General features: G+C 41.4%; 2 protein-coding genes across 4 annotated transcripts; one reads left to right on the forward strand and one right to left on the reverse strand.

Annotated features, from left to right (window-relative positions):
• Positions 1 to 750: 750 nt before the first annotated feature.
• Positions 751 to 16,238, forward strand: LOC6619057 (organic cation transporter protein). Of its 3 annotated transcripts, none has more exons than XM_032720236.1 (7): positions 751 to 984; positions 13,022 to 13,309; positions 13,370 to 13,597; positions 13,660 to 13,918; positions 14,109 to 14,526; positions 14,600 to 15,106; positions 15,452 to 16,238. In XM_032720236.1, exons 2-7 carry the CDS (start codon positions 13,211 to 13,213, stop codon positions 15,696 to 15,698), a joined length of 1,758 nt encoding a protein of 585 aa, XP_032576127.1. In that variant the 5' UTR covers positions 751 to 984; positions 13,022 to 13,210; the 3' UTR covers positions 15,699 to 16,238. The 3 variants fall into 3 exon arrangements, with proteins under 3 accessions (XP_032576127.1, XP_032576128.1, XP_002043298.1); XM_032720237.1 differs by lacking the exon at positions 751 to 984 and adding an exon at positions 8,992 to 9,126; XM_002043262.2 differs by lacking the exon at positions 751 to 984 and adding an exon at positions 11,327 to 11,814.
• A 308-nt stretch (positions 16,239 to 16,546) lies between these two features.
• On the reverse strand, positions 16,547 to 18,833 carry LOC6619058 (organic cation transporter-like protein). Its single transcript, XM_002043263.2, has 5 exons — positions 18,691 to 18,833; positions 18,029 to 18,471; positions 17,553 to 17,970; positions 16,991 to 17,497; positions 16,547 to 16,921 (listed from the first exon to the last, which is right to left on the reverse strand). The coding sequence occupies exons 1-5, from the start codon at positions 18,831 to 18,833 to the stop codon at positions 16,795 to 16,797; spliced, it is 1,638 nt and encodes a 545-aa protein (XP_002043299.1). The 3' UTR covers positions 16,547 to 16,794.
• Between the last annotated feature and the right edge of the window lie 573 nt (positions 18,834 to 19,406).

Genomic DNA, 19,406 nt, shown 5'->3' on the forward strand with positions numbered 1-19,406 from the left:
TAAATATTTTGTATGTTTTTATTATCCATTATGCGGTTAGTTTAATTAAATGTTTCATACATTTTTCTCACATATTAGGATATGTGATTTAGTAAAATTTATTATAGAATTTTTGATTTATTTAATATAAATAATTAAAGTATTTATTTCGATATACTTGGTGTAACTTAACTTAAGTTTCTTCCCTTTATGTTAGCATAATAGTTCTGATAGTCTATATGCCCTAGTCGCACATTGTAGCGCGCCATCAGCCATCCCTGGTCGGCCAGAACGACCCCCCTTTTCGCCTCCCGGGGGTGGGTTGAAAGATGGATTGAGGAAGGGGAGGAGGAGGGATGGTTCCAAGTGGCGCAACAAGCATGCATTTGGGCCAAGCACATTCGGCGCCACAGCAGGCGACTTCCCCAAGATACAGATACACGAACACGATTATTTGAGTGTCTAAATATCTTGGGTATCTGGGGGCATCTCTCTCGCTCTCGCTGTGGCGCTCGCTCTCCACCTCGCTCTTTCGCGCCCTGGGTGCGCATGAGTCGCGAGAACGGTGACGTCACTCGTGAAAAGCGTGCGCGCTCTCAGCTGATTTGTACCGCCAGCTACGCGCACATGGCGCTACGGCGGTATAGTGAAAACACAACTCGCACACATTTTCATTCGCTTGCCTCGTTTTCCGCAGTGCAGAGCAGAGGCTGAGCGAGCGGTCGACTCCTGCTTTCCGTTGAGCTAGGGCTACTTGGGTTCAGTTTACGTCGCGGATTGGCAGGTTAAACATCACAGGACGTTGAACGCAGGACGCAGGACGAGATGCCGGGCTCGATGAAATTGGCCCCTGGCAGTGCATTCGCTTATTGCCCCAAGGCGTTTGAGCCTTTGGCGGCGTTGCCCTGGGATATCCACTCGTAAGCAGTTGTCCTCCCACGGGTGCCCACAAACGTTGTCCTGGCAACTGGCAGTTCGTAACCAGTCCTTGCGGCGCATCTCTGGGTGAGTCAATTAGTGTCCTGGCTCTCGTTGCATTTGTCTTTGTTATTTTCATAATTAAAAAGCATTCGGCGGTATCAGCTCAGCCACTTGACCTTTTGCGGCTTGCCGCATTACCCATACGCCCCGTGGTCCCAACTTTTACAGTGTCGGAGAAATGAGCAAAAAACCGTAGTTTATGCAGTGCACTTCTACTAATTATGTTTTTTTTTACGAAAATGACTTAATTTTAAAATGAACTTATTACACTTTAATTTGGACTCGAATGATTAGCATTCAAATTAAATCACTTTTCACAAACTTTATATGTTAAATCTTAATTTTGTAGGGCAACAATGTTGGCAATTATGTTTTCTTTGGGCCCGTGCAACTTCCCCTGCCCCTTCATTCCAGATATTGATTTTTAGTGCCGGCGCCGGCATATACTCGTATTTAAGCAACAAAGGTTGAGGCTTCACTGTCGCCCTGCCTCCCGCGTCCTCCGGAGTCCAGGAACTGCAGCGCTCTTTGTGCTTTTTGCCGGAGGAAGGACTTCGCCAGGAGCTGTGTTCTTTGTGCTGACAGACAGTTAAGTCCCACTAACAGGCAACGATTTATATCAGTACAAGGAACTCAATGAAACTTTGCTCCTTTCACGGCGAAAGGTTCCTTGAACTTCAACAGAAACGCGAATCGCATGAAGGAGGGGAACTTTCGCAAAAACTTTTGCAGCTCTCATGCTAATGAGATTGATAATTTTATTGATTTAATAATTCCGACTAAGTGAATCAGTCTTTGTTATCCCATTCCCCGTTGATTATTATTTCATTTCCGCCGCCGTGTAATGACATCGATCGCTTATGCTTGGCCATTTTAATTATTTAAACACACGACGGATTTGCTTAGTCGCCAGCTGACAAAGTCCCGTCTGCTTGTAATTACCCTTGAGGTATATCATGACCAATATTCCACCCAGTCGCCCCAACCTGCTGCCGTTACCCATGTGCTAACATGGACCCCCCGATGTCCCCAAGTTGGCGCTAAATAATGCACAGAGAGTGCAAAGTGTTCCTAGTTCGGTCTGTTTGCTCCGCGCGGAAGACGCGCCGACATGACATTGAATAATGATGTTGTGAGCCGGCGTTATTAATGCTTTCTCAGGCGTGAATGTGCAATTTTTGAATAACATGGGACCACCAGACTTAGCCAGACGAACAACTCACTTAAGACGAGCACACATTTTTGAGGAGGAACAGGATATCGTCCTGTTAAATGTGTACGCCATGTGTAAAAGGTCAGGGATTTTCCGAGAACTTTACACTCATATTTCACATTAGATTAGCATTTGTTAGCATACGATTTATTTATACACCGCAATGTGTTAGCAATTAATAAATCATTTAAATTTCACCTTTCAATTTCACTTTTCTTCATTCAAACCGCTTTCAACTGAATATTTAGAACTAATTGCGCAAATTGCGAATACGCTGTGTATGAAAACGAACATTTCCGGTGCTAAACGATAACATAAAAATAGCAAATTAAATTTGATTTTTTTCTATTTCCTGCAACATTATATGTTTTCCTAACTAATATATAGCAAAGACATCAATTTGCAGCGCCATAAGAAACCATAAGTAATTGTTCGCCTATCAAAGTACATAAGCCGCGAATGAAAAACAACAAGTCAATAATGAACGCAATTTCTTTTTAACTTTCAGCATAATGGCAGCAAATCAAAGAACCGCTGAGTCACATGAATTTTCGGCCTTTGTTGCATTTCCCAGGCTTTTCGCCCATGAAAATTCATATGCGTATATATCACTATGGCGCACGCGATTTGCGTGCTTATAAATTAAGGCAACGTCTGTCTATGTATTTTCCGATGTCCTTGAGCCGCTCTATAAATAGAGCTGACCCCCCATGAAGTCCCTCGAAGACATCCCATGTCGAGTTCCGAGTTCCCAGTTCCTAGTTCCATTTACACGCCAGGAGACCCTCCTCAATCGCTTTTCCACGAGTGCCGGCCAATTGATTGGCACAATTGTAGATTTGATGGTAATTTTCCCTGCTTGCGCATGGACCACGCACAATACTCGCTGATGATTTACGACTCCTTTAAATTTGCACCAAGGGTCGGTTTTGATTTGATTGCCGTGGAGAAAGCTCGGAAAGATCGAGTTTGGTTTTGGGATAAACAACCCCAACCTGCGTCATTCGACTCCTAATTAGTTTGTTTTCCCCCCACACTCGCATTAGCGATCGCATAAATCCAAGCTTATAATCAAAAAACCCAGCAAGAGCATAACTAATCGCCAAATGCTGCAATAACAGCCAATATAATTATATAAAGACTGGCAGTTAATTCTATTAATCCGTTCGGTTAAATTATTATAATTAAATTATTAACTATAAACGTCAGCCAATAAACAAGCTACATTTTTTTATAAGTAGCAATAATAATCAATAATAATATTAATACTCCATTATTTCTAGCATTTTCGGTCATTTAAAAGATATTTTTATTTTAATCACATGTCAACAAACTTACTTTAAGCAATCAAAACTAAACATAAACATGGCAAATATCATAGCTTTGAACAGCAACAAACAATATATATTTTTGTATTTTTTTTTTTTAGATATACAGATATTTAATTATGCGCAACTCTAAAGCATTGTGCTTGTTGACATTTTGAGTACTTATCAGAATTTTTTCTCTTCGCCCGAGTGGCGTGAAATGATCGCAAACAAAAAATCGGAGGCATAATGAAGGCAAACAAAAAAAAAACAATATATAATTAAATTTGGGCATTTGTAAAGGGAATGCACGACCACTGACGTCATTGGTTTGGGGCCAGACACTCGGAAAACAAACAGAAATCAAGCGCAAATCGAACCGGTTCCGTTTGGTTAAATCGAAATTCGTATAATAAATAATTGTTAACAAAGAACTGCAATAATCAGATTCATTTCTGTTGCTCGCATGCAGTTCATGCTCTACGGATCTCTCTTTTTTTTGTTATTTTTACGGGTAGGATGGGGTTGTTCCAAGCGGAAAACTTTTGATTTCCATTCCGATTTTATTACTTTTTTTATGTCTTTTGTGCTTACCTGTTATCAGGTTATTGCGCTGTTACGCATTGGATAGAAACGCATTTTGAGTATGTCACAAACCATCTGCATTTTAAAGAAAGATAAATGCGTAATTTGTTTACCTTAAGAGGGTTGATATCTTTGAAATCCAACTGCTGGAAAATTCCCTAACAGTTCAGCATCCCTATGAACCAAAATGCATAGGGGATGCACCCTGTAAAACCAGGAAGACAGCATTTAGCAGCTGAGAAGAAACAAACAGAGAGAGAGAGAACGTTAAAGAGCGAGAGAGTACTACAACAAAATTGAAATCTAGTTATACCCCTTGTTCAAAAAATCACTGGGTATGATGGTGAGTTTGGAATTAGTTTGGAATACTTAAGTCCAAGCAAGTTCTTAATTCCCAGAACGAATTTAGATTCCTAGAAAAATATTCACATTTATCTACTATTAAAGACTGAGTTTAAATAGGTATCGGTTAGTATATATGAATAAGTAAGAATGACTTTCATAGAACGTTGTTGAAAGTTAGATTAAGCTATGAAGCAATACTTCAATCACACTCTTTTGAAAGGGGTAATAATGTATATAACATGTATATGCTATCTCATGGCAACGTACCTCACCCTTTCGCAGGGTATATTACAGTCGATTCAGCTCGGCAATCCCTGTACTTGCTTTAGTTTTTCTTTGGCAAAGTCATGGCCGATAATTTCGAGTACCTGACGAGCATTGAACAGTCGCACATCGGCGCTCGCTCAGGAACGGAAACCAGAAATCAGAAAACGCATCCGCGAAATTTTCGAAGTGCAAGTGCAAACGGTGAATCGCCGTATATCTATTGGATACTATCGATTCCATAGACTAACAACACTCCATTCCGGTTGCTCCGTAAATCCTCAATCAGATCCTCAATTCCGTGCTGTGAGTGAATCGTTGGGTGCCAAGTGCAGTCAGATGGGCTACTGTGAATGCCCATTCCCAGGCAACAATTAATTGACGGCAATTGAAGTGCAGTTGGCGATCGGGAAAGCAAAAAGCAAAGAGTTTCTCACAGGCAAGTGGAAAGTTTTGCATTCGATCTATTTATTGCCGCTCGACAAGTCGCCAAGTGGCGGCCCATATAAATAGCAATTAACAAATTTATGCAATCGACTTCGCTCAGTTGTATGATTTCAAGCGCACATAAATATGTTTATGCGCACGTGTATGAAAACGGTGCCCCCTTAAAAATAGACCGAGTGAATGCAAACAGTTTGGTTTTCTATTTAATTCCCATTTTCCCGAGTGCCGCCCCCCACCCGCCGCCCATCGAACCGGTTTCAATTTAGCTCTTCTGGATCGCGACCAAGACACACGTTTCGTTAGCCTTGGCCAATATAATGGCTCTAGGATGACGAACTGAAGCTTTTCTGGGAATGGAGACTCAAGTGGGCGGACGCATTTGAATGCGAATGGTATTTTCTGTGCGGGATGTCCTTGCTTTCACAGCTCATATTAGGAGGATTCCTGGGAGTTGAGCACTTGTAAATGCTGAAAGGGTAGAGCTCTGATATGCAACCGAGCTATTTGGCTTAATCAGCACACGGAAATGGTATAAATATCTATATCTTAAAGAAAGCTAAGATTATAAACACACCTTACTTACTATAAGCGCGAAATAAATTGACTCAGCCGTGATTAAAGATGCCAGACGATAAGGCAGTGCCATTTCAATATAAATATTATTCCCAGTGGAGATACAAAGCTTTCGTTTGTGTGTCAGGGCAGTTATCAGATACTATATTGTTTTTAAATTCCGAGCAGCAATACAAAAAACTCTTTAAATGTACAAAAGAAAGAAGTGAAGAGTATGAATATGCTCATTAAATAAGATAAGATTATGTTTGGTATCTATTTGCTTTTGAATTAGTAGAGAAAAGATTGAATTATTTCAAGACTCTTGAGATACATAGTATTTTTGAGTGTCGGTACTTCCCCTATAAGTGCACTCCACTCCACACTTCGGAGTGCCGTTAGAGTTGAAATGCACCTGGGCTGCAACTGCAGTTTTTTTGCACTGCGCCGATGGAAGGAAATGAGAACCATTATCTCGGGCCAACCAGTTGGATCTGGTATGGAGATACATATTGGCGCGATTATCTTGATTGCATTCGTGGAAGCGGTCTCCTTAGTGCAGTGGATCGCATAACTTGTTTTGATTTTCGCGTTTGTAACTGGTTTTTATTTTTGAGAAAGACCGCCCCCCGAATGACATTTGACCGATAAATACCCAATCTAAGCCACTAGCTTGCCCATTTTTATTCGAACGTTTGCAACTCAATGATTGATGCTCGCAGTAAACTCGATTGCCCGATACATATCCATTTAATTAACCAACAATTATGCGCATGTTTCTCTTGGCATAAATTAAAGAACAAACAAATAAATTAAAGCAAAAAGTTAAGTCACGTTTTTGACTCATTTGTATCTGCTGTCCATGTGTGTGTGCGTGTTTGCTTTGTGCGAACGAAAAACAGAAATATATATAGTTTAAATTTAATTTTAAACTTTTTATGACGGAGACATCGTTGCCAAGCTCGTTTGGCTTCGCATTTGTTTTCGTTGGATTTTTTGTGTCCACTTTTTTTGTGATTTCTGATTTGGGGGTCAGAGTATTTAGTTTTGCACTATTTTTTATGTGTCTGGCGTGGAGAAAGACTCGCCCAACGTGTTTCGCGATCGAAAGTCTGTTATTCAGCCCGATCGTAAAATGTTAATGCGTAGTCTGGGTGTGGATCGGTGTGTTCAGGGATCGGTGTGATCCGGGGGACTGTTGTCTATAGCTCTATCAGCTGATTGCCATCCAAACCGTCAAAGGTAGACCTTTGTGTGGACTATGCTATCCGACTCATACCGGTTCGGAAAAGCTCCCTGTCCCCAGAAACCCTCCGATCAATTTGTTTTGACTCCGGCACAGAGCTGCCTCCACTTGTCGATGGAATATTCCCAACACTTATGCTGGTACCGGCACCCAGCCAGCATATATCTCGTATGTATGGATGGAGGTGCCATGACATCATTTGCATAGCCCATCTCGGGATCTCGGTTGACTTCGATCCAATTGCCCAGCATTTCTCGGTGAGTCGGCACTTTCATTCATCGATTTGTTTATGCTATAATTGATTGTTGTGTTTATGTTTGGCCAATCAATTAAATGGGTTTTTTTTGGATTTTGATCGTTTTCTTTTTTTTTGCGAACTTATTGCTTTTTTTGTGGTTGGGTCAAAGAACTGAATGGTCCAGGTTTACGGTAATAAAATTATGTATTATTAGCAAAACTATTTAAACCAAATCAATGACAGTAATAAAATCTTGTTGATGGATACAGTCAAGGTTTTCCTCTGACTTTGCTTCCGATTACATGACCTGCCATCACGTTCTGAGTCTAGAATTTCATGTTTTTTCCAAGGAACGCTGTGTATCATTCTTTGAAGCTTTATCTTCAAACTATAAAAACGGGCTATATGGACTCCATACATATATTATAGAGCACCAATTTTGGTATTTATGGAGGTCTGGATTAACGACCCTTGGTTCTTGAAGTGGCTTTTTATTTTGGGGGCAATGGTAATGGTAATTTCGTAATTTCATGGAGAAAAACTGCTGACGCCATTTGTTGAGCATACGCCGCATTGCCCCACGGCCGATTGTACGAGTCGCGAATGCGAATGCGAATGGTATGGGAGCTGAGCCCGTGCTCATAATTGGTTACAACTGACACAAACCAGTCCGGATCGGATGGCCAACGGAAAGAGTGAGCGGAGCGCGGAGAGAGCGAGCTTTATCAGTGGGGGAGAACGCGTTCTCGATGCCAAGTCCTCTTATCAATCGGATCTCGGACCTGAGGGCTTTCCCTTACCTGAAACTTTCGGAAAAATGCTTCCGGATTGTGGCTATAACACTAATGATGCCCTATCTGGCCTTTAAAAGTGTAGTTTATTTAAAACTAAAGGTCGTATTACTCAGAGCTGTCTAGCTCAGTAAAACTTTAATCCGATTCTGCGACGTAGTTGTGGGACATAAAGATACTCCACTCCATACAAAGAAACAGCAGATCGTTTCTCAAATACACTTTTATTTTTATTTCTCCCGCTTTCGAGTAAATGCCATCTAGAAATCTTCCCCTAATTGTTAACCCATTAAAACACTTTGTTTATAGAGGCGTTTCTCGTTGGCATGTTTGTGTCGCCAAGCACTCTAATTGATGCCAACTGTTTTTGTGTATATTCATGGAAATATAATTGTTGCTTGCCCGGCAAACAAAAGAAATTTTGTCATTAAGGCTTAATCAGCAGCAAACTATAGCAAACATTCGGATCAATTTATGGTTCTCAGAAGGGAAATTCGATATGTGGTGGCTGGTTTTTAAACTAAAGCTGATGAACTTGGATGGGTACACAGTAAAAAGTATTTTCTTTTCTTTTCTTCATTCATTTGAGCTCAAAAACAATAATACTTTCTAAACGATCATACAATTCTCTTCTGTGTGAAATGCATTCTTTGGCAGAGAGAGAGAGAGACAGAGAACAAGAAAGCCTGACAGAGAGGGGCAAAACTTATTTTCTTCAGTGTATAAAAAGCTATCCAACATTATTGCGGCTTAAATAGCTCAATAAAAAAGTTGGTACCCAAATTTCTTTCCGTGTGAAATGGGGAAATATGAGTGAAAGGGATAAAGTGCATTCTTTATTTGAAAAAAAAGCGAGAGCGAGAGAGCAATTGCGTGGTAGAAAGATAGGGCAGTAGCAAGAACACTGCACTCGTTTTCAGTTGCAGCTTACAGTTGGCAGCGAAACTTTGCTGGCACGCGAAAGCATTTATAACCGACAACATGCTGTGAACTTGAAGTCAAAGCGAATCCAATTGTCACGCGAGCAGCAGCAGAAGATCGCGAGCGGGAGCCCAACAGCTGATCGCTGAGTGTGGGTGAGAAAGAGAGGGAAAGTCGCTCAGGATCCGCGGACGAACACGGGAAAAATCGCTGCGTCGCGTAAAATGCGTTAAATTGTATTCAAAACTGTCTAATTAGTAAGTTCAATCTCTGATGGCTATTATTATAAAATCAATTTTCGAAACATTTCGTAAGTGTGTGTGAACTAAATCCGACTCAACAATAGTTTATGGTACTAGGTAATATTCGGTTTTGCGTGCTAAAATAAAACCTCCAAGGAAAAACCACAAACTTTAACGGTTCAAGGATGCAACTGAAGGAAATGAACAGTGAAAACTAAAAATATACAGTTTTTATTAAGGCATATAAATGCTATAAAAAAACATCCTTGTGTATCTTTGATGCATTTAATAATCTAGAGTGCGTTTTAAGCGAATTTAATATTTATTCATATAAATGCAATATTGTGCTGCAAATTGTTTAATAGTATTTTTCAGAAAAGAAAGCGAACAGAATACATTTCATAAAGAAACCAACATCTTCTTTGTTTGCTTATTTATAAGTAGAGTTGAAAAATCTTTAAGCGCAAATAGACTTTCAGTTAACTTCAAAGGCTAACACCTTTGCATAAGCATAATCTAGGTGTTGTTAATATTAGCCCAACAAATTAATACAGTCCCAAAAATGGTGTTCGTAATTCTCGCCGCTTATTTGTTAACACCTCTTGATTTAATACTCGCTTTTTTCGCCTTTTTGTTTGTTTGTTTTTTAAGTAGGTGCCAAAGTTAGCCAAAAAGTGTAAGAGGATCTGTCGAGCAGCATATAAATGCAGCTTAGTCACTTAATTCAGTTAAAATTCCCCGTTGGATGGTCGGATAACAGGGCGTATGCGCGATGAGTAATGCTGTTTATTCGGTTGCTTTGAAAAGGGCCAATGGAGCCCTGTACTTTCTTTGTTTCTTTGTCAGACAGTCAGGCAGACAAAGGAAATCGCAATGAAAATGCATATATTTGCACATTTTCCGGATCTCTTGAAAGATCATCCATCTGGCAAGTACAGTTGGCCAAGATCAAAAAGCGCAGGCCAGCACGTGTTTGCCTTTTTTTTTATTTTTTTGGTCGGGGGAAAGTGCGATATTGTTTTGGCATTGGGTTTTTATTTTGGCTACGCAGCTCGATTTAACGGCACCGAACTCGTTAGCACATGGAAGTCGGCTACTTGAGTGTACAACGTCTGAAATTGGGCATTATCTAATCGGGGCGATTGGTGGGCCGTATGCCTTGTACTCGCCTTACCCACATGATTGGGTTTTAATTGCATTAGAACATTAGCCATGAGCTTTGATTTCTGATTAGTGTTGCCAACAAATTGATATTTATTTATGGCTCACTGCTCATTCACCTTTAGCTACCAATAAGCCTCAAGTGTGTAATAAATTGTCGTCTGCTAATTGCCGAAGAATTTTGATTAATCACATTACGATCTTCGCCAAGTCTGGCTGCATTGCTCTAAATGGTTTAAGTTAAAGTGAATTCAAGTTGGCTTTCCTTTCATATCTTGCCAGTTTATGCCAAGCACTACAGGTATGCCTTTGTTTTCATTCTTGAACCTCGAATTTAAATGTTCATCTTTGATAAAATATTAATCCTACGTGTGCCCTCGTAAAAGTTTAAAACTGCCAACAGGCGCGTATCTGTGTGGTTATGGCTCTTCTTAAAACCTGAAAATAAACAAGTATCAAAATAACGATCGCATGCAAGATATTATAATGCAAAGAAAGCGACCCCAAAAGATCGTACAATCAAAACATGTTGCAACATCACTGCCAATGCTACGTTTTTAATTAATAATTAGCAAAATAATCGTAGTCGAGTAAATCAGCCAAGAATTTCCCCTTAATGTGATATTTCCAGCTCTCTGAAATGGCTAAACGCAACCATTTATTTATAGGGCAAATTAATCAAAGTTAAAAATTATACCGAGGGGGAGTTTGTTTTAAGAATTAGCAAGGCAATCCGATCACAAGGGTGGAGTATGGGGATGTAAATCAAATGAAATCGTATCGAATCCAATCAAGTATACGCCGTGTGGTCGCTCGTAAAAGCGCCCAAAAAAATAAAAATCACAAAACTCGAGCTTGGCGATGTGTTTGTTTTTCACAGGTTTTGGATTTAATTATGACCTGTTTTCTGGTCCGCCTGTTGAGTTGAGTTCGATTTCCCGCCGCCGCTGCCGTCGCCGTTGCTGCGCGAACAGAACAGCTGTTTTCCGTTTTTAATAAACAATCGTCGGCGGCGTTTGGCAGCTCAGTTTGTGAGGAGCGTTCGGCGGATACACATCGCACCCATCGCTCTTGGCCAGCTCGTTCCAACGGGCCTAAACGGTTCCGACAAGCGCACTAACCAAGGCATCAAAAAGGAAAAGCACTCAACGTATTTTAACCAAATTTCCTTCAAATCAAGTTGAGCGTGCGCGTTTGTTTTCGTGATAAATATTTGACTTCCCCTCTGAAAAAAAAAACAAAAAAACGGGCTGCAAAAACATTTTCATTTTTTATTGGCCGCGTGTGCGTTTCTGAGACAGAGCCATTGAACTTTGAAATATAGAAAAGTATTTGAAAATACATCAATAAAAACATAGCTATATCCCTAAACAAATTGCTCTTGGGAAATTTTGTTTGTCGTGCGTCGCAGAAAAAATCTTGTTTCTACGCTGCAGAAATTGCTCAATTTATTCTTTTGTTTCGCCTTATCTGTTTTGCTGAGTGGTTCGTAAACAAAACTGTGGCCAGAGTTTTCACTTTCCACATATATTATAACTAAAGGTAAATAGCATAAAAAAACAATAAATTCAAATTCCAAAAGTTATATATATACGTTTACTTGACTTTGTAAGCCACAACTTCAGAATGTATCTAAAAAATATTTTGGTTCGGCCTTCACAAGTTTCGACACTCGTTAGATCTTGTGTATAATGTGTAATTATAAGGAACCTTGAATCCAATTTAAAAAACGCACAAAAAGTGGTTCATAGAGTGGAAAACCAAGGGAAAACCAGTTGCACTCACCCCAAATACATGTACGAAGTGATCCACAAATTATTTATTTATTTCGCCAAGATGTAAATCACCAGTGCCGGATCCCCAAGCACGCTGTTGTCGAGTGTCCAACTCCAAGAGCAAAATTTATTCGGAGAAATCCAGTCGGCCAGTATATCGTCATCTGCACGTGCTCGTGGCACATTGAAAGTCGATTCTCGTACTTGACAACAGTCTCCGGGCGGAGTTAAGGCCCTCGAATTAGTCAGGCCTCCAACTAACAACTTTTTTCGGGGTTTTATCTAAATGAACGCCTATATAAATATTTTGCCAGCGATAAGTCCACATGTAACTAGCCTGTGGAATCCGCTCTGGTGACCTTAATTTCGGCTCGTCCAACACGCCGAACGATGTTTGGCCAAAGTCTGATCGCAGTTATCTTCGCTCTACGAAGTGCTCAACGGTAGTCAATTGCTTATCTCGCCTGGCGGCGAATCATGTTCAATATGGTTAGCTTCGAGTGGAAATGTTGTTTTCATGATCGATTTTCTCGCCTAACTGCGCCCAACGTGCTAAGTGAATCCATTTATTTGCCTATTACGATTATTTAAAAACAATTAGTGGGAAAAGCAAACGGGACTTGATAACAGAACGTGGCTAGGCAATAATAAAATTAGAGCCCTAAAATCTAGGCAGCCGGAGGTTGATAAAAAAACGGGGGTTACTTAAGCAAGATTGTTGCTCATATTACGACTTTTTTACAAACAAAAAATAATTTGTAGCATCATTGTGAACTTTGCTAAGTATATTTATATTGGTTGTGAACATAAATCTAATAAAATACTTAGAAAATTTAACAATGAAATTGTTTATTTAATTTATTTGTTTTCTGTTTACTGTGATATATGGTCCAGCAAGATAATATTATCCAAATGTTTTCCTAGAAACGTTCATTGACCCAAATTAACGATCCAAACACGCGTTCTCATTTCAGACCAAGCCAAAGGAACAAATGTGACAACTAACAATAAATTGTGATACATCACATGTGAACTCCGCTGGAAATTGGGCTTGCCTCCTCCTTTCCCAAACAAATCAGCGTTCATAGAACCAAGTCACAACCATCCATAGTAAAAACACCACAGAAACTCAGCTCACTTAGCTCCAATTACACTCATACAACATGGACTTCGATCAGATCCTGGCCAAATGTGGCGACTTCAATCGCTACCAGTACATGATACTCGCCCTCTTCGGGTTCATTAATATCATCGTATCGATGGTGAGTTCTTAATATCCATCCTATTGCCTAAAATATTTACTATATTTCCTGGAATTTCAGCATTACTTTACGCAGACTGTCATTAGTTTTGTGCCAGATCATTGGTGCTATCATGATAAGCTTGTGAATATGACATATAAGGAGATCGGCGAGATCTATGCTAAGTTCGAGAATCCATCGTGCACCCGACTGGATGACATCAATGGCAGCGATGTCACCGTTAGCAGCAAAGCCTGCGAGAAATGGATATACAACTATGATTTCGGTTATAGAAGCATGAACACAGAGGTATGTCTGGTTTACTGAACAATAAAGCTGGATATTAAATCTAACGATCATATCGTATTTAGCTAAACTGGGTCTGCGATTCGGCGTACAAGGCACGTATTGGCCAGTCTCTGTTCTTTATTGGCTCCGTGGTGGGCACACTTTTCTACGGCCTGCTTTCCGATAAGATTGGCCGCGTTCCCGCACTCATCTTGTCCAACTTCTGCGGCTTTGCCGGCGACTTCTCCACCATTTTCACCAAGAGTGTGGCCACTTTCACCCTCTGCCGTTTTATTTCCGGCCTGGCAGCGGACACGAACTTCTACCTGATGTACATTATAGGTAAGCCAAGCAGAAAAAAAAAAGATATGAAAAGGTATTACAATTAGAATGTATTCAAATAATAATATTTTTAATTATTATTTGTAAAGCGTGCTAAAAATTTGTATACCTTGACATGCATTCCTTAAGATTTTTAAGTATTGCCACTACGATGACTTACCTTACGAATCATGTACTTTCTTCCTAATAGTGCTCGAATATATTCGACCCAGCATGAGAACCCTGGGTCTCAACATGGCCGTGGGTCTGTTCTACTGCTTGGGCCTGGTTTTCACTCCTTGGCTGGCAGTTCTGGTGGGTCACTGGCAGATCTACCTGGCCTGCACGTCGCTGCCCATTCTGCTGGTGGTGCTGTACTACTTTGTGGTGCAGGAGAGTGCCCAGTGGCTGGTCACCAGGAATGACATCGACGGGGCCATCGTAAGGCTGAAGCGGGTGGCCAAGTTCAATGGTTGCCGGGTGAGCCAGGCGGACTTCGACGAGTTCCGGCGACACTGCCAAATGACCCACGAAATGCTGGGCGGCGATGACAAGAAGCAGGCCACTCTGCTGGACATGTTCAGAACGCCACGCATGCGGAAGAACACACTCATTCTGTTCTTCAAGAGGTGAGTTGTAGTTTGTACTTCTTGTCAAAGATGCTAATTATTTATACTACTCTGCTATTTCTCTCATCCACAGCATGGTGATCACCCTGTGCTACGATGCCGTCTCCCGCAACGTGGAGGGCATGGGCATTTCCCCCTTCATCATGTTCTCGTTGAGTGCCTTGGCAGTGCTGCCCTCGAGTATCCTGCTGGTCGTGCTGCAGGATCGCATTGGTCGCAAAGGCATGGCCTCGGGTTCCCTGCTGGTGGGCGGACTTTTCACCGCCGCCGCCGGCATTGCGATTGCGTATCAGCAGCACAACCACAATGCCATTCTGCTGGCCTGCCTGACCATCGCCGCCCGTTTCGGAGTGGCCATCTCATATGAGAGCGGATCTCAGTACGCCACCGAGCTGATCCCCACCTGCGTGAGGGGTCAGGGCGTGGCGGCAGTCCACGTGGCCGGATTCGCGGCCTCCTTCCTGGCGCCCTACATCCTCTGGCTGGGCACCTTCTTCAAGGCGGCGCCCTCGATCATCCTGGGTGTCCTGTTCTTCGCAGGCTCCTTTGTCTGCCTGCTGCTGCCAGAGACGCTAAACAGGTTAGTAATTACGCAGATTTTATTATTACTTATTAATAGTTATTTAATTAAAATTGATAAATGATGAAACCATAATTTTGCTTTTCAACATTTATCATTCATAAAGATTCCATAAATCTTCACCTAGTTGATGTATGGCATTCATTTTTAATACAAAGAAATATATGTATTAAGGCCATAAGTAAATTTTGATAGTAATAAAGAAATTTGCCCTTTGGTAATCAGTTTTTAATGGAGAATTATGCCACCGGTATAATTTGGATCGGAATTGATTAAATAATTATTAAGTTATATTAATTGGTTGATGATGTGCATATCTTACTAATTCTTCCTGTTTTCTTGCAGGAGCCTGCCCACGACCATCGAGGAGGGCGAGGTGTTCGGAAAGGGCGAGCGAATGTTCGACTTCCCGTGCCTGCACAACAAGCACGACGACGAGGAGTCCGATTCCGAGCTGGAGAAGTACAAGCGGAAGCACTCCCTGATCGACGCCAAGCAGATGCAGATGGAGTCCTGCTCGAATGGGAAGCGCAAGCAGTCCTTGATCGACGCTGATCACGAGGAACAGGCCCTGAAGGACGCCAATCACTGAGGGGCGCCACCCCGTCCTAGTAGTTCGTAGTTTAGCTAACCAATTTCGCCTAGATCCTAAGAGCCCAGGCCGTGGGGATCCTGGCTTTGAACCAGACTAACTCGATTCGACGGCCAGTTGGTTGCCTGCAAAATTTGTGCTCAGTATGCAGAAGCCTTTTCTTATATACTTATGTATAGAGTGTACCCTTATAATTTTATATACTCTAGTTTGTAGTCACTTTATTAGGGATTAGATGTACATTTTACTCGGTCGAAAATTGCTGTTTTTTCAAAAATGCTGATTGTGTATAAAAATGGAATCGTATAGTTAACACTTAAGCGGCACAAAATCACTTAACTACAACCAATTGAATACTTATCGTAAGCGTTTTTCATACCTTCATGTACATAAGTGCTATACTGCTTAGGCCAGTAACTGAATGTTCTATTTTGGAGTTTGATCTTTAAGCAAATGAGAGCCATTAAGCAAACTGATAATAATTATTTAAAGTTAGAGAACCACTTATAAAATATACAAAGGAAAATCAATTTATGCCGACTTTTTAAGCTTTTTTTCTGGCGTCTTTAATTTCGGAAATATACTCATGTTTGCTTCAATTATCCAAATATATTACGACCTTTTGCTCCTAATGGGAGAATCGATAATGGGACTAAAATATTAAAGCTTTTGAGGCACTATATTGGCAATTAAACAAAAAATTTACCATGAAATAGTTCAAGTTTTCCCATGAGATTTTCGACATAACATCTGGATTTTATAGGCGATTAAAAAAATAGTGTATATATTTTAAAGTTTGACAGGGGTGACTTGTGATAATGTGAGATTGTGAGTAAGAAATCAAGCAATTCAGTTTATTATTTATTTATATATTTAATGTGAAAAAAGGAGTGCTTCATATATTTATTCCAGTTCTGTTTTGGATATATGTATAGGGTTAGATAAGTGTATTCTATTCAACGGTTTTGGTTTAATTACTATGCTACTATCCTTCACATGAGTAATAACTATCAGACCATTCGGTTACGGGGGTCAGCATTTCGCTGACCCCATCTTCAGGTTAAGTGGCTAGCAGGTTAATCAGGTGCATCGTTCTCTAGGGTTCAGACTTTTGGTCCTCATGCTCGGTCAGACTTTCGCGGCGTTTGTGTAAGCATGGGAAGTACAGGCAGCTCTCGTTCATTGCAAAGCGCTCACCATCGGCCAGGGTTTCTGGTAGTTTTCTAAAGTTGATAAAAACAAAAAATTTATCAGATACTTTAAGCCATCTTTGAAGCACATTGTACACTTACTGGTGAAGAGTTTCAGGAAGGGTCAGGCAGAGTAGAGCACCCAGGAACATTAGAACGCTTATAAAGATCGAGGGCAGGGGCTTGTAGTACTGGGCCAGGTAGATCACATAGAAGGCCAGTGAGCTGGATGCCAATCCAATGACATGGATGTTGGATACCGCCTGTCCACGCACACTGGTCGGAATGATTTCCGCCGCATACTGGATCTCCGCATCGTAGGAAACAGTGGTTCCAAAGCGACCCAGGCCCACCATTAGGGCTAGCAGAATAGCATTCTCTTTGGGATCCAGTACCGCGATCAGAAATCCTGTGGCCGCGGTTATGATGGCTCCCACCAGCAGTGCTCCACATGCCATGCCCTTCCGCCCAATCTTGTTCTGCAGCAGCAAGATGGTGAATCCAGCTGGTAGGTAAACACTGGAGGTGAGTGAGAAGAGCTTGAAGGGCGAGGAGCCCAGCCCTTCCATGTTCCTGTTGATTACGTCGTAGGATAGCGTGATGATGACCCTAAAAAGATGACGTCTTGAATTTGTATCTCATAAAAACAAAACAGTAGACCTACGATTTAACCAGCAATGTGGTGGTGAAGCGACGCAATCTGGGAGTCTTGAACATTCCTAGGAAAGTATCCATTTGCTTGTTCAGCTTGCTCTCCTCGTTCATCTTCTCGCGATAATGCTTTACGAACTCATCAAACACAGAGTCCTCAACTTGGCGGCCATTAAACTTGGCCACTTTCTTCAGACAGGCCACTGCCTTATCGTACTTCTTCTTGGTCAGCAGCCACTGAGCACTTTCGCAGATCAGGAGGGGATAAATGAGCACTCCAAGGGCTGGAAGAGATGCCAACCAGAGGTAGCGACGCCAGTTGCCAATCCACATGGCGATCCAGGGCGAGGTCATCAGTCCAAAACAGTAGAATACAGCCAGGATGATGTTCAGACCAAAGGTGCGACGCTTGGGACTCAGGTACTCGAAGACTATTGGAAAATAAATCGGTTAGCTTGCAAACAATAGCGATAGAATATCATAAATTACCCAAGATGTACATAAGGTAGTACATGGTATCCGTGGATAGTCCTGACACAAATCTCGAGAAGGCGAACCAGGGTAGCGTATGCACAAACGAGGTAATAAAGTCACCAGTAGCACCGGATAGAGCCGCCATCAGCATAGCCGGCAATCTTCCAATGTGGTCAGAAAGAAACCCGAAGGAAATGGTGCCCACCACTGAGCCCAGGAAGAAGAAGGATTGACCCACCGCCGGCTGATGGGACTTGTCGCAGACCCACTTCAGTTCAGTGGTTAGACTCTCGTAGCCGTTCTCCCGCTCGAAGATCCAGTCTTGACAGGACTCTTCGGAGGCCACTCCAGTTCCATTGATCACCTCGGAGAGAAGAGTGCAGGAGGAGTGCGAAACGTTGGAGTAAATGGAGCGCAGCTCCGCGGCACCCAAGCCCATTAGGTCATTGTGGGAACACCTAGAGATTAGGAGTAAATTAATTCAAGCATTAAATATCCGAAAACAAATTATTTTAAAATAGAGTTTTAGGTGACAATACTTTTAAATTAATTATTGAAAGTTGATTACAGACACATTCTATCCAATTAAAATGTATTCAGAATCGGAAACTATCATTGTTCTTACTATGGAATTTGGAATATTTTTAATTTAACTACTCTTTAGTATAATAACTTACCAATGCTCGGGTGTAAAAGTAATAAGGGTCTGTGAGAAATAGTGCAACGAGCTAAGAATGTTCGTGTAGCCGTAGAGAATTAGAATGACAAACTGAAATCTGCCGAAGTTTCCGCACTTCTCAAGCACGCGGTCGAAATCCATGGTGATCTCGAAGAAATCGTACTTGCACTAATCGTACTAATAGTATCTAACTGACTTTATTTTGTTTATGTGGACAGCGCGTTGAATCTTCACAGCAACGATTCTACTACATTCTGCCTGTACGCGCAGTATTTTGACGCCTACTAGGATCGGCAGCTACCTTATATAGTATAATGATATAGGCGTTGTCGCTGATTAGGATGGGTAATTAGTAACACCGAGATTGGGCTAGGCAATCTCTCGCTTTTTGGGGTGTGTGCCGATGATAAGATGCAGATGCTGAGGCCAGAGCAAACAATCTACGGAACAGGTGAACGAACAACCCTATACAGAAGTTATTTGTTTACCTAGCATAAAATTGATGTTTATAATGATTAAATGTGGATCAACATAAACTGTATCAACATGCTGTTCAGTCAAACTTGGCGATACATGACCTTGATTTCTGGATTCCATGTAAATAAGGCTTTTGTGAAATGCGTTTTCCTACGCTTATCAGGCATTTAACTTGGTCAAGTGACGGACTTTCTCGAAAAATTCGGCTTCTTTCTGTTTGTTGACTTTGTCTTAGAT

The sequence above is a fragment of the Drosophila sechellia genome, chromosome 3R (genome assembly GCF_004382195.2).
Source record: "Drosophila sechellia strain sech25 chromosome 3R, ASM438219v1, whole genome shotgun sequence".
NCBI classification, from domain to species: Eukaryota; Metazoa; Arthropoda; class Insecta; order Diptera; family Drosophilidae; genus Drosophila; species Drosophila sechellia.

Coding starts and splice junctions, on each gene's coding strand:
- LOC6619057 (XM_032720236.1), top strand. CDS start 13,211: ATGGACTTCGATCAGATCCTGGCCAAATGTGGCGACTTCAATCGCTAC. Junction 13,310..13,369: donor TTAATATCATCGTATCGATG/GTGAGTTCTTAA, acceptor CTGGAATTTCAG/CATTACTTTACGCAGACTGT. Junction 15,107..15,451: donor CTGCCAGAGACGCTAAACAG/GTTAGTAATTAC, acceptor GTTTTCTTGCAG/GAGCCTGCCCACGACCATCG.
- LOC6619058 (XM_002043263.2), bottom strand. CDS start 18,833: ATGGATTTCGACCGCGTGCTTGAGAAGTGCGGAAACTTCGGCAGATTT. Junction 18,472..18,690: donor ACTTTTACACCCGAGCATTG/GTAAGTTATTAT, acceptor CCTAATCTCTAG/GTGTTCCCACAATGACCTAA. Junction 16,922..16,990: donor CTTCCTGAAACTCTTCACCA/GTAAGTGTACAA, acceptor TATCAACTTTAG/AAAACTACCAGAAACCCTGG.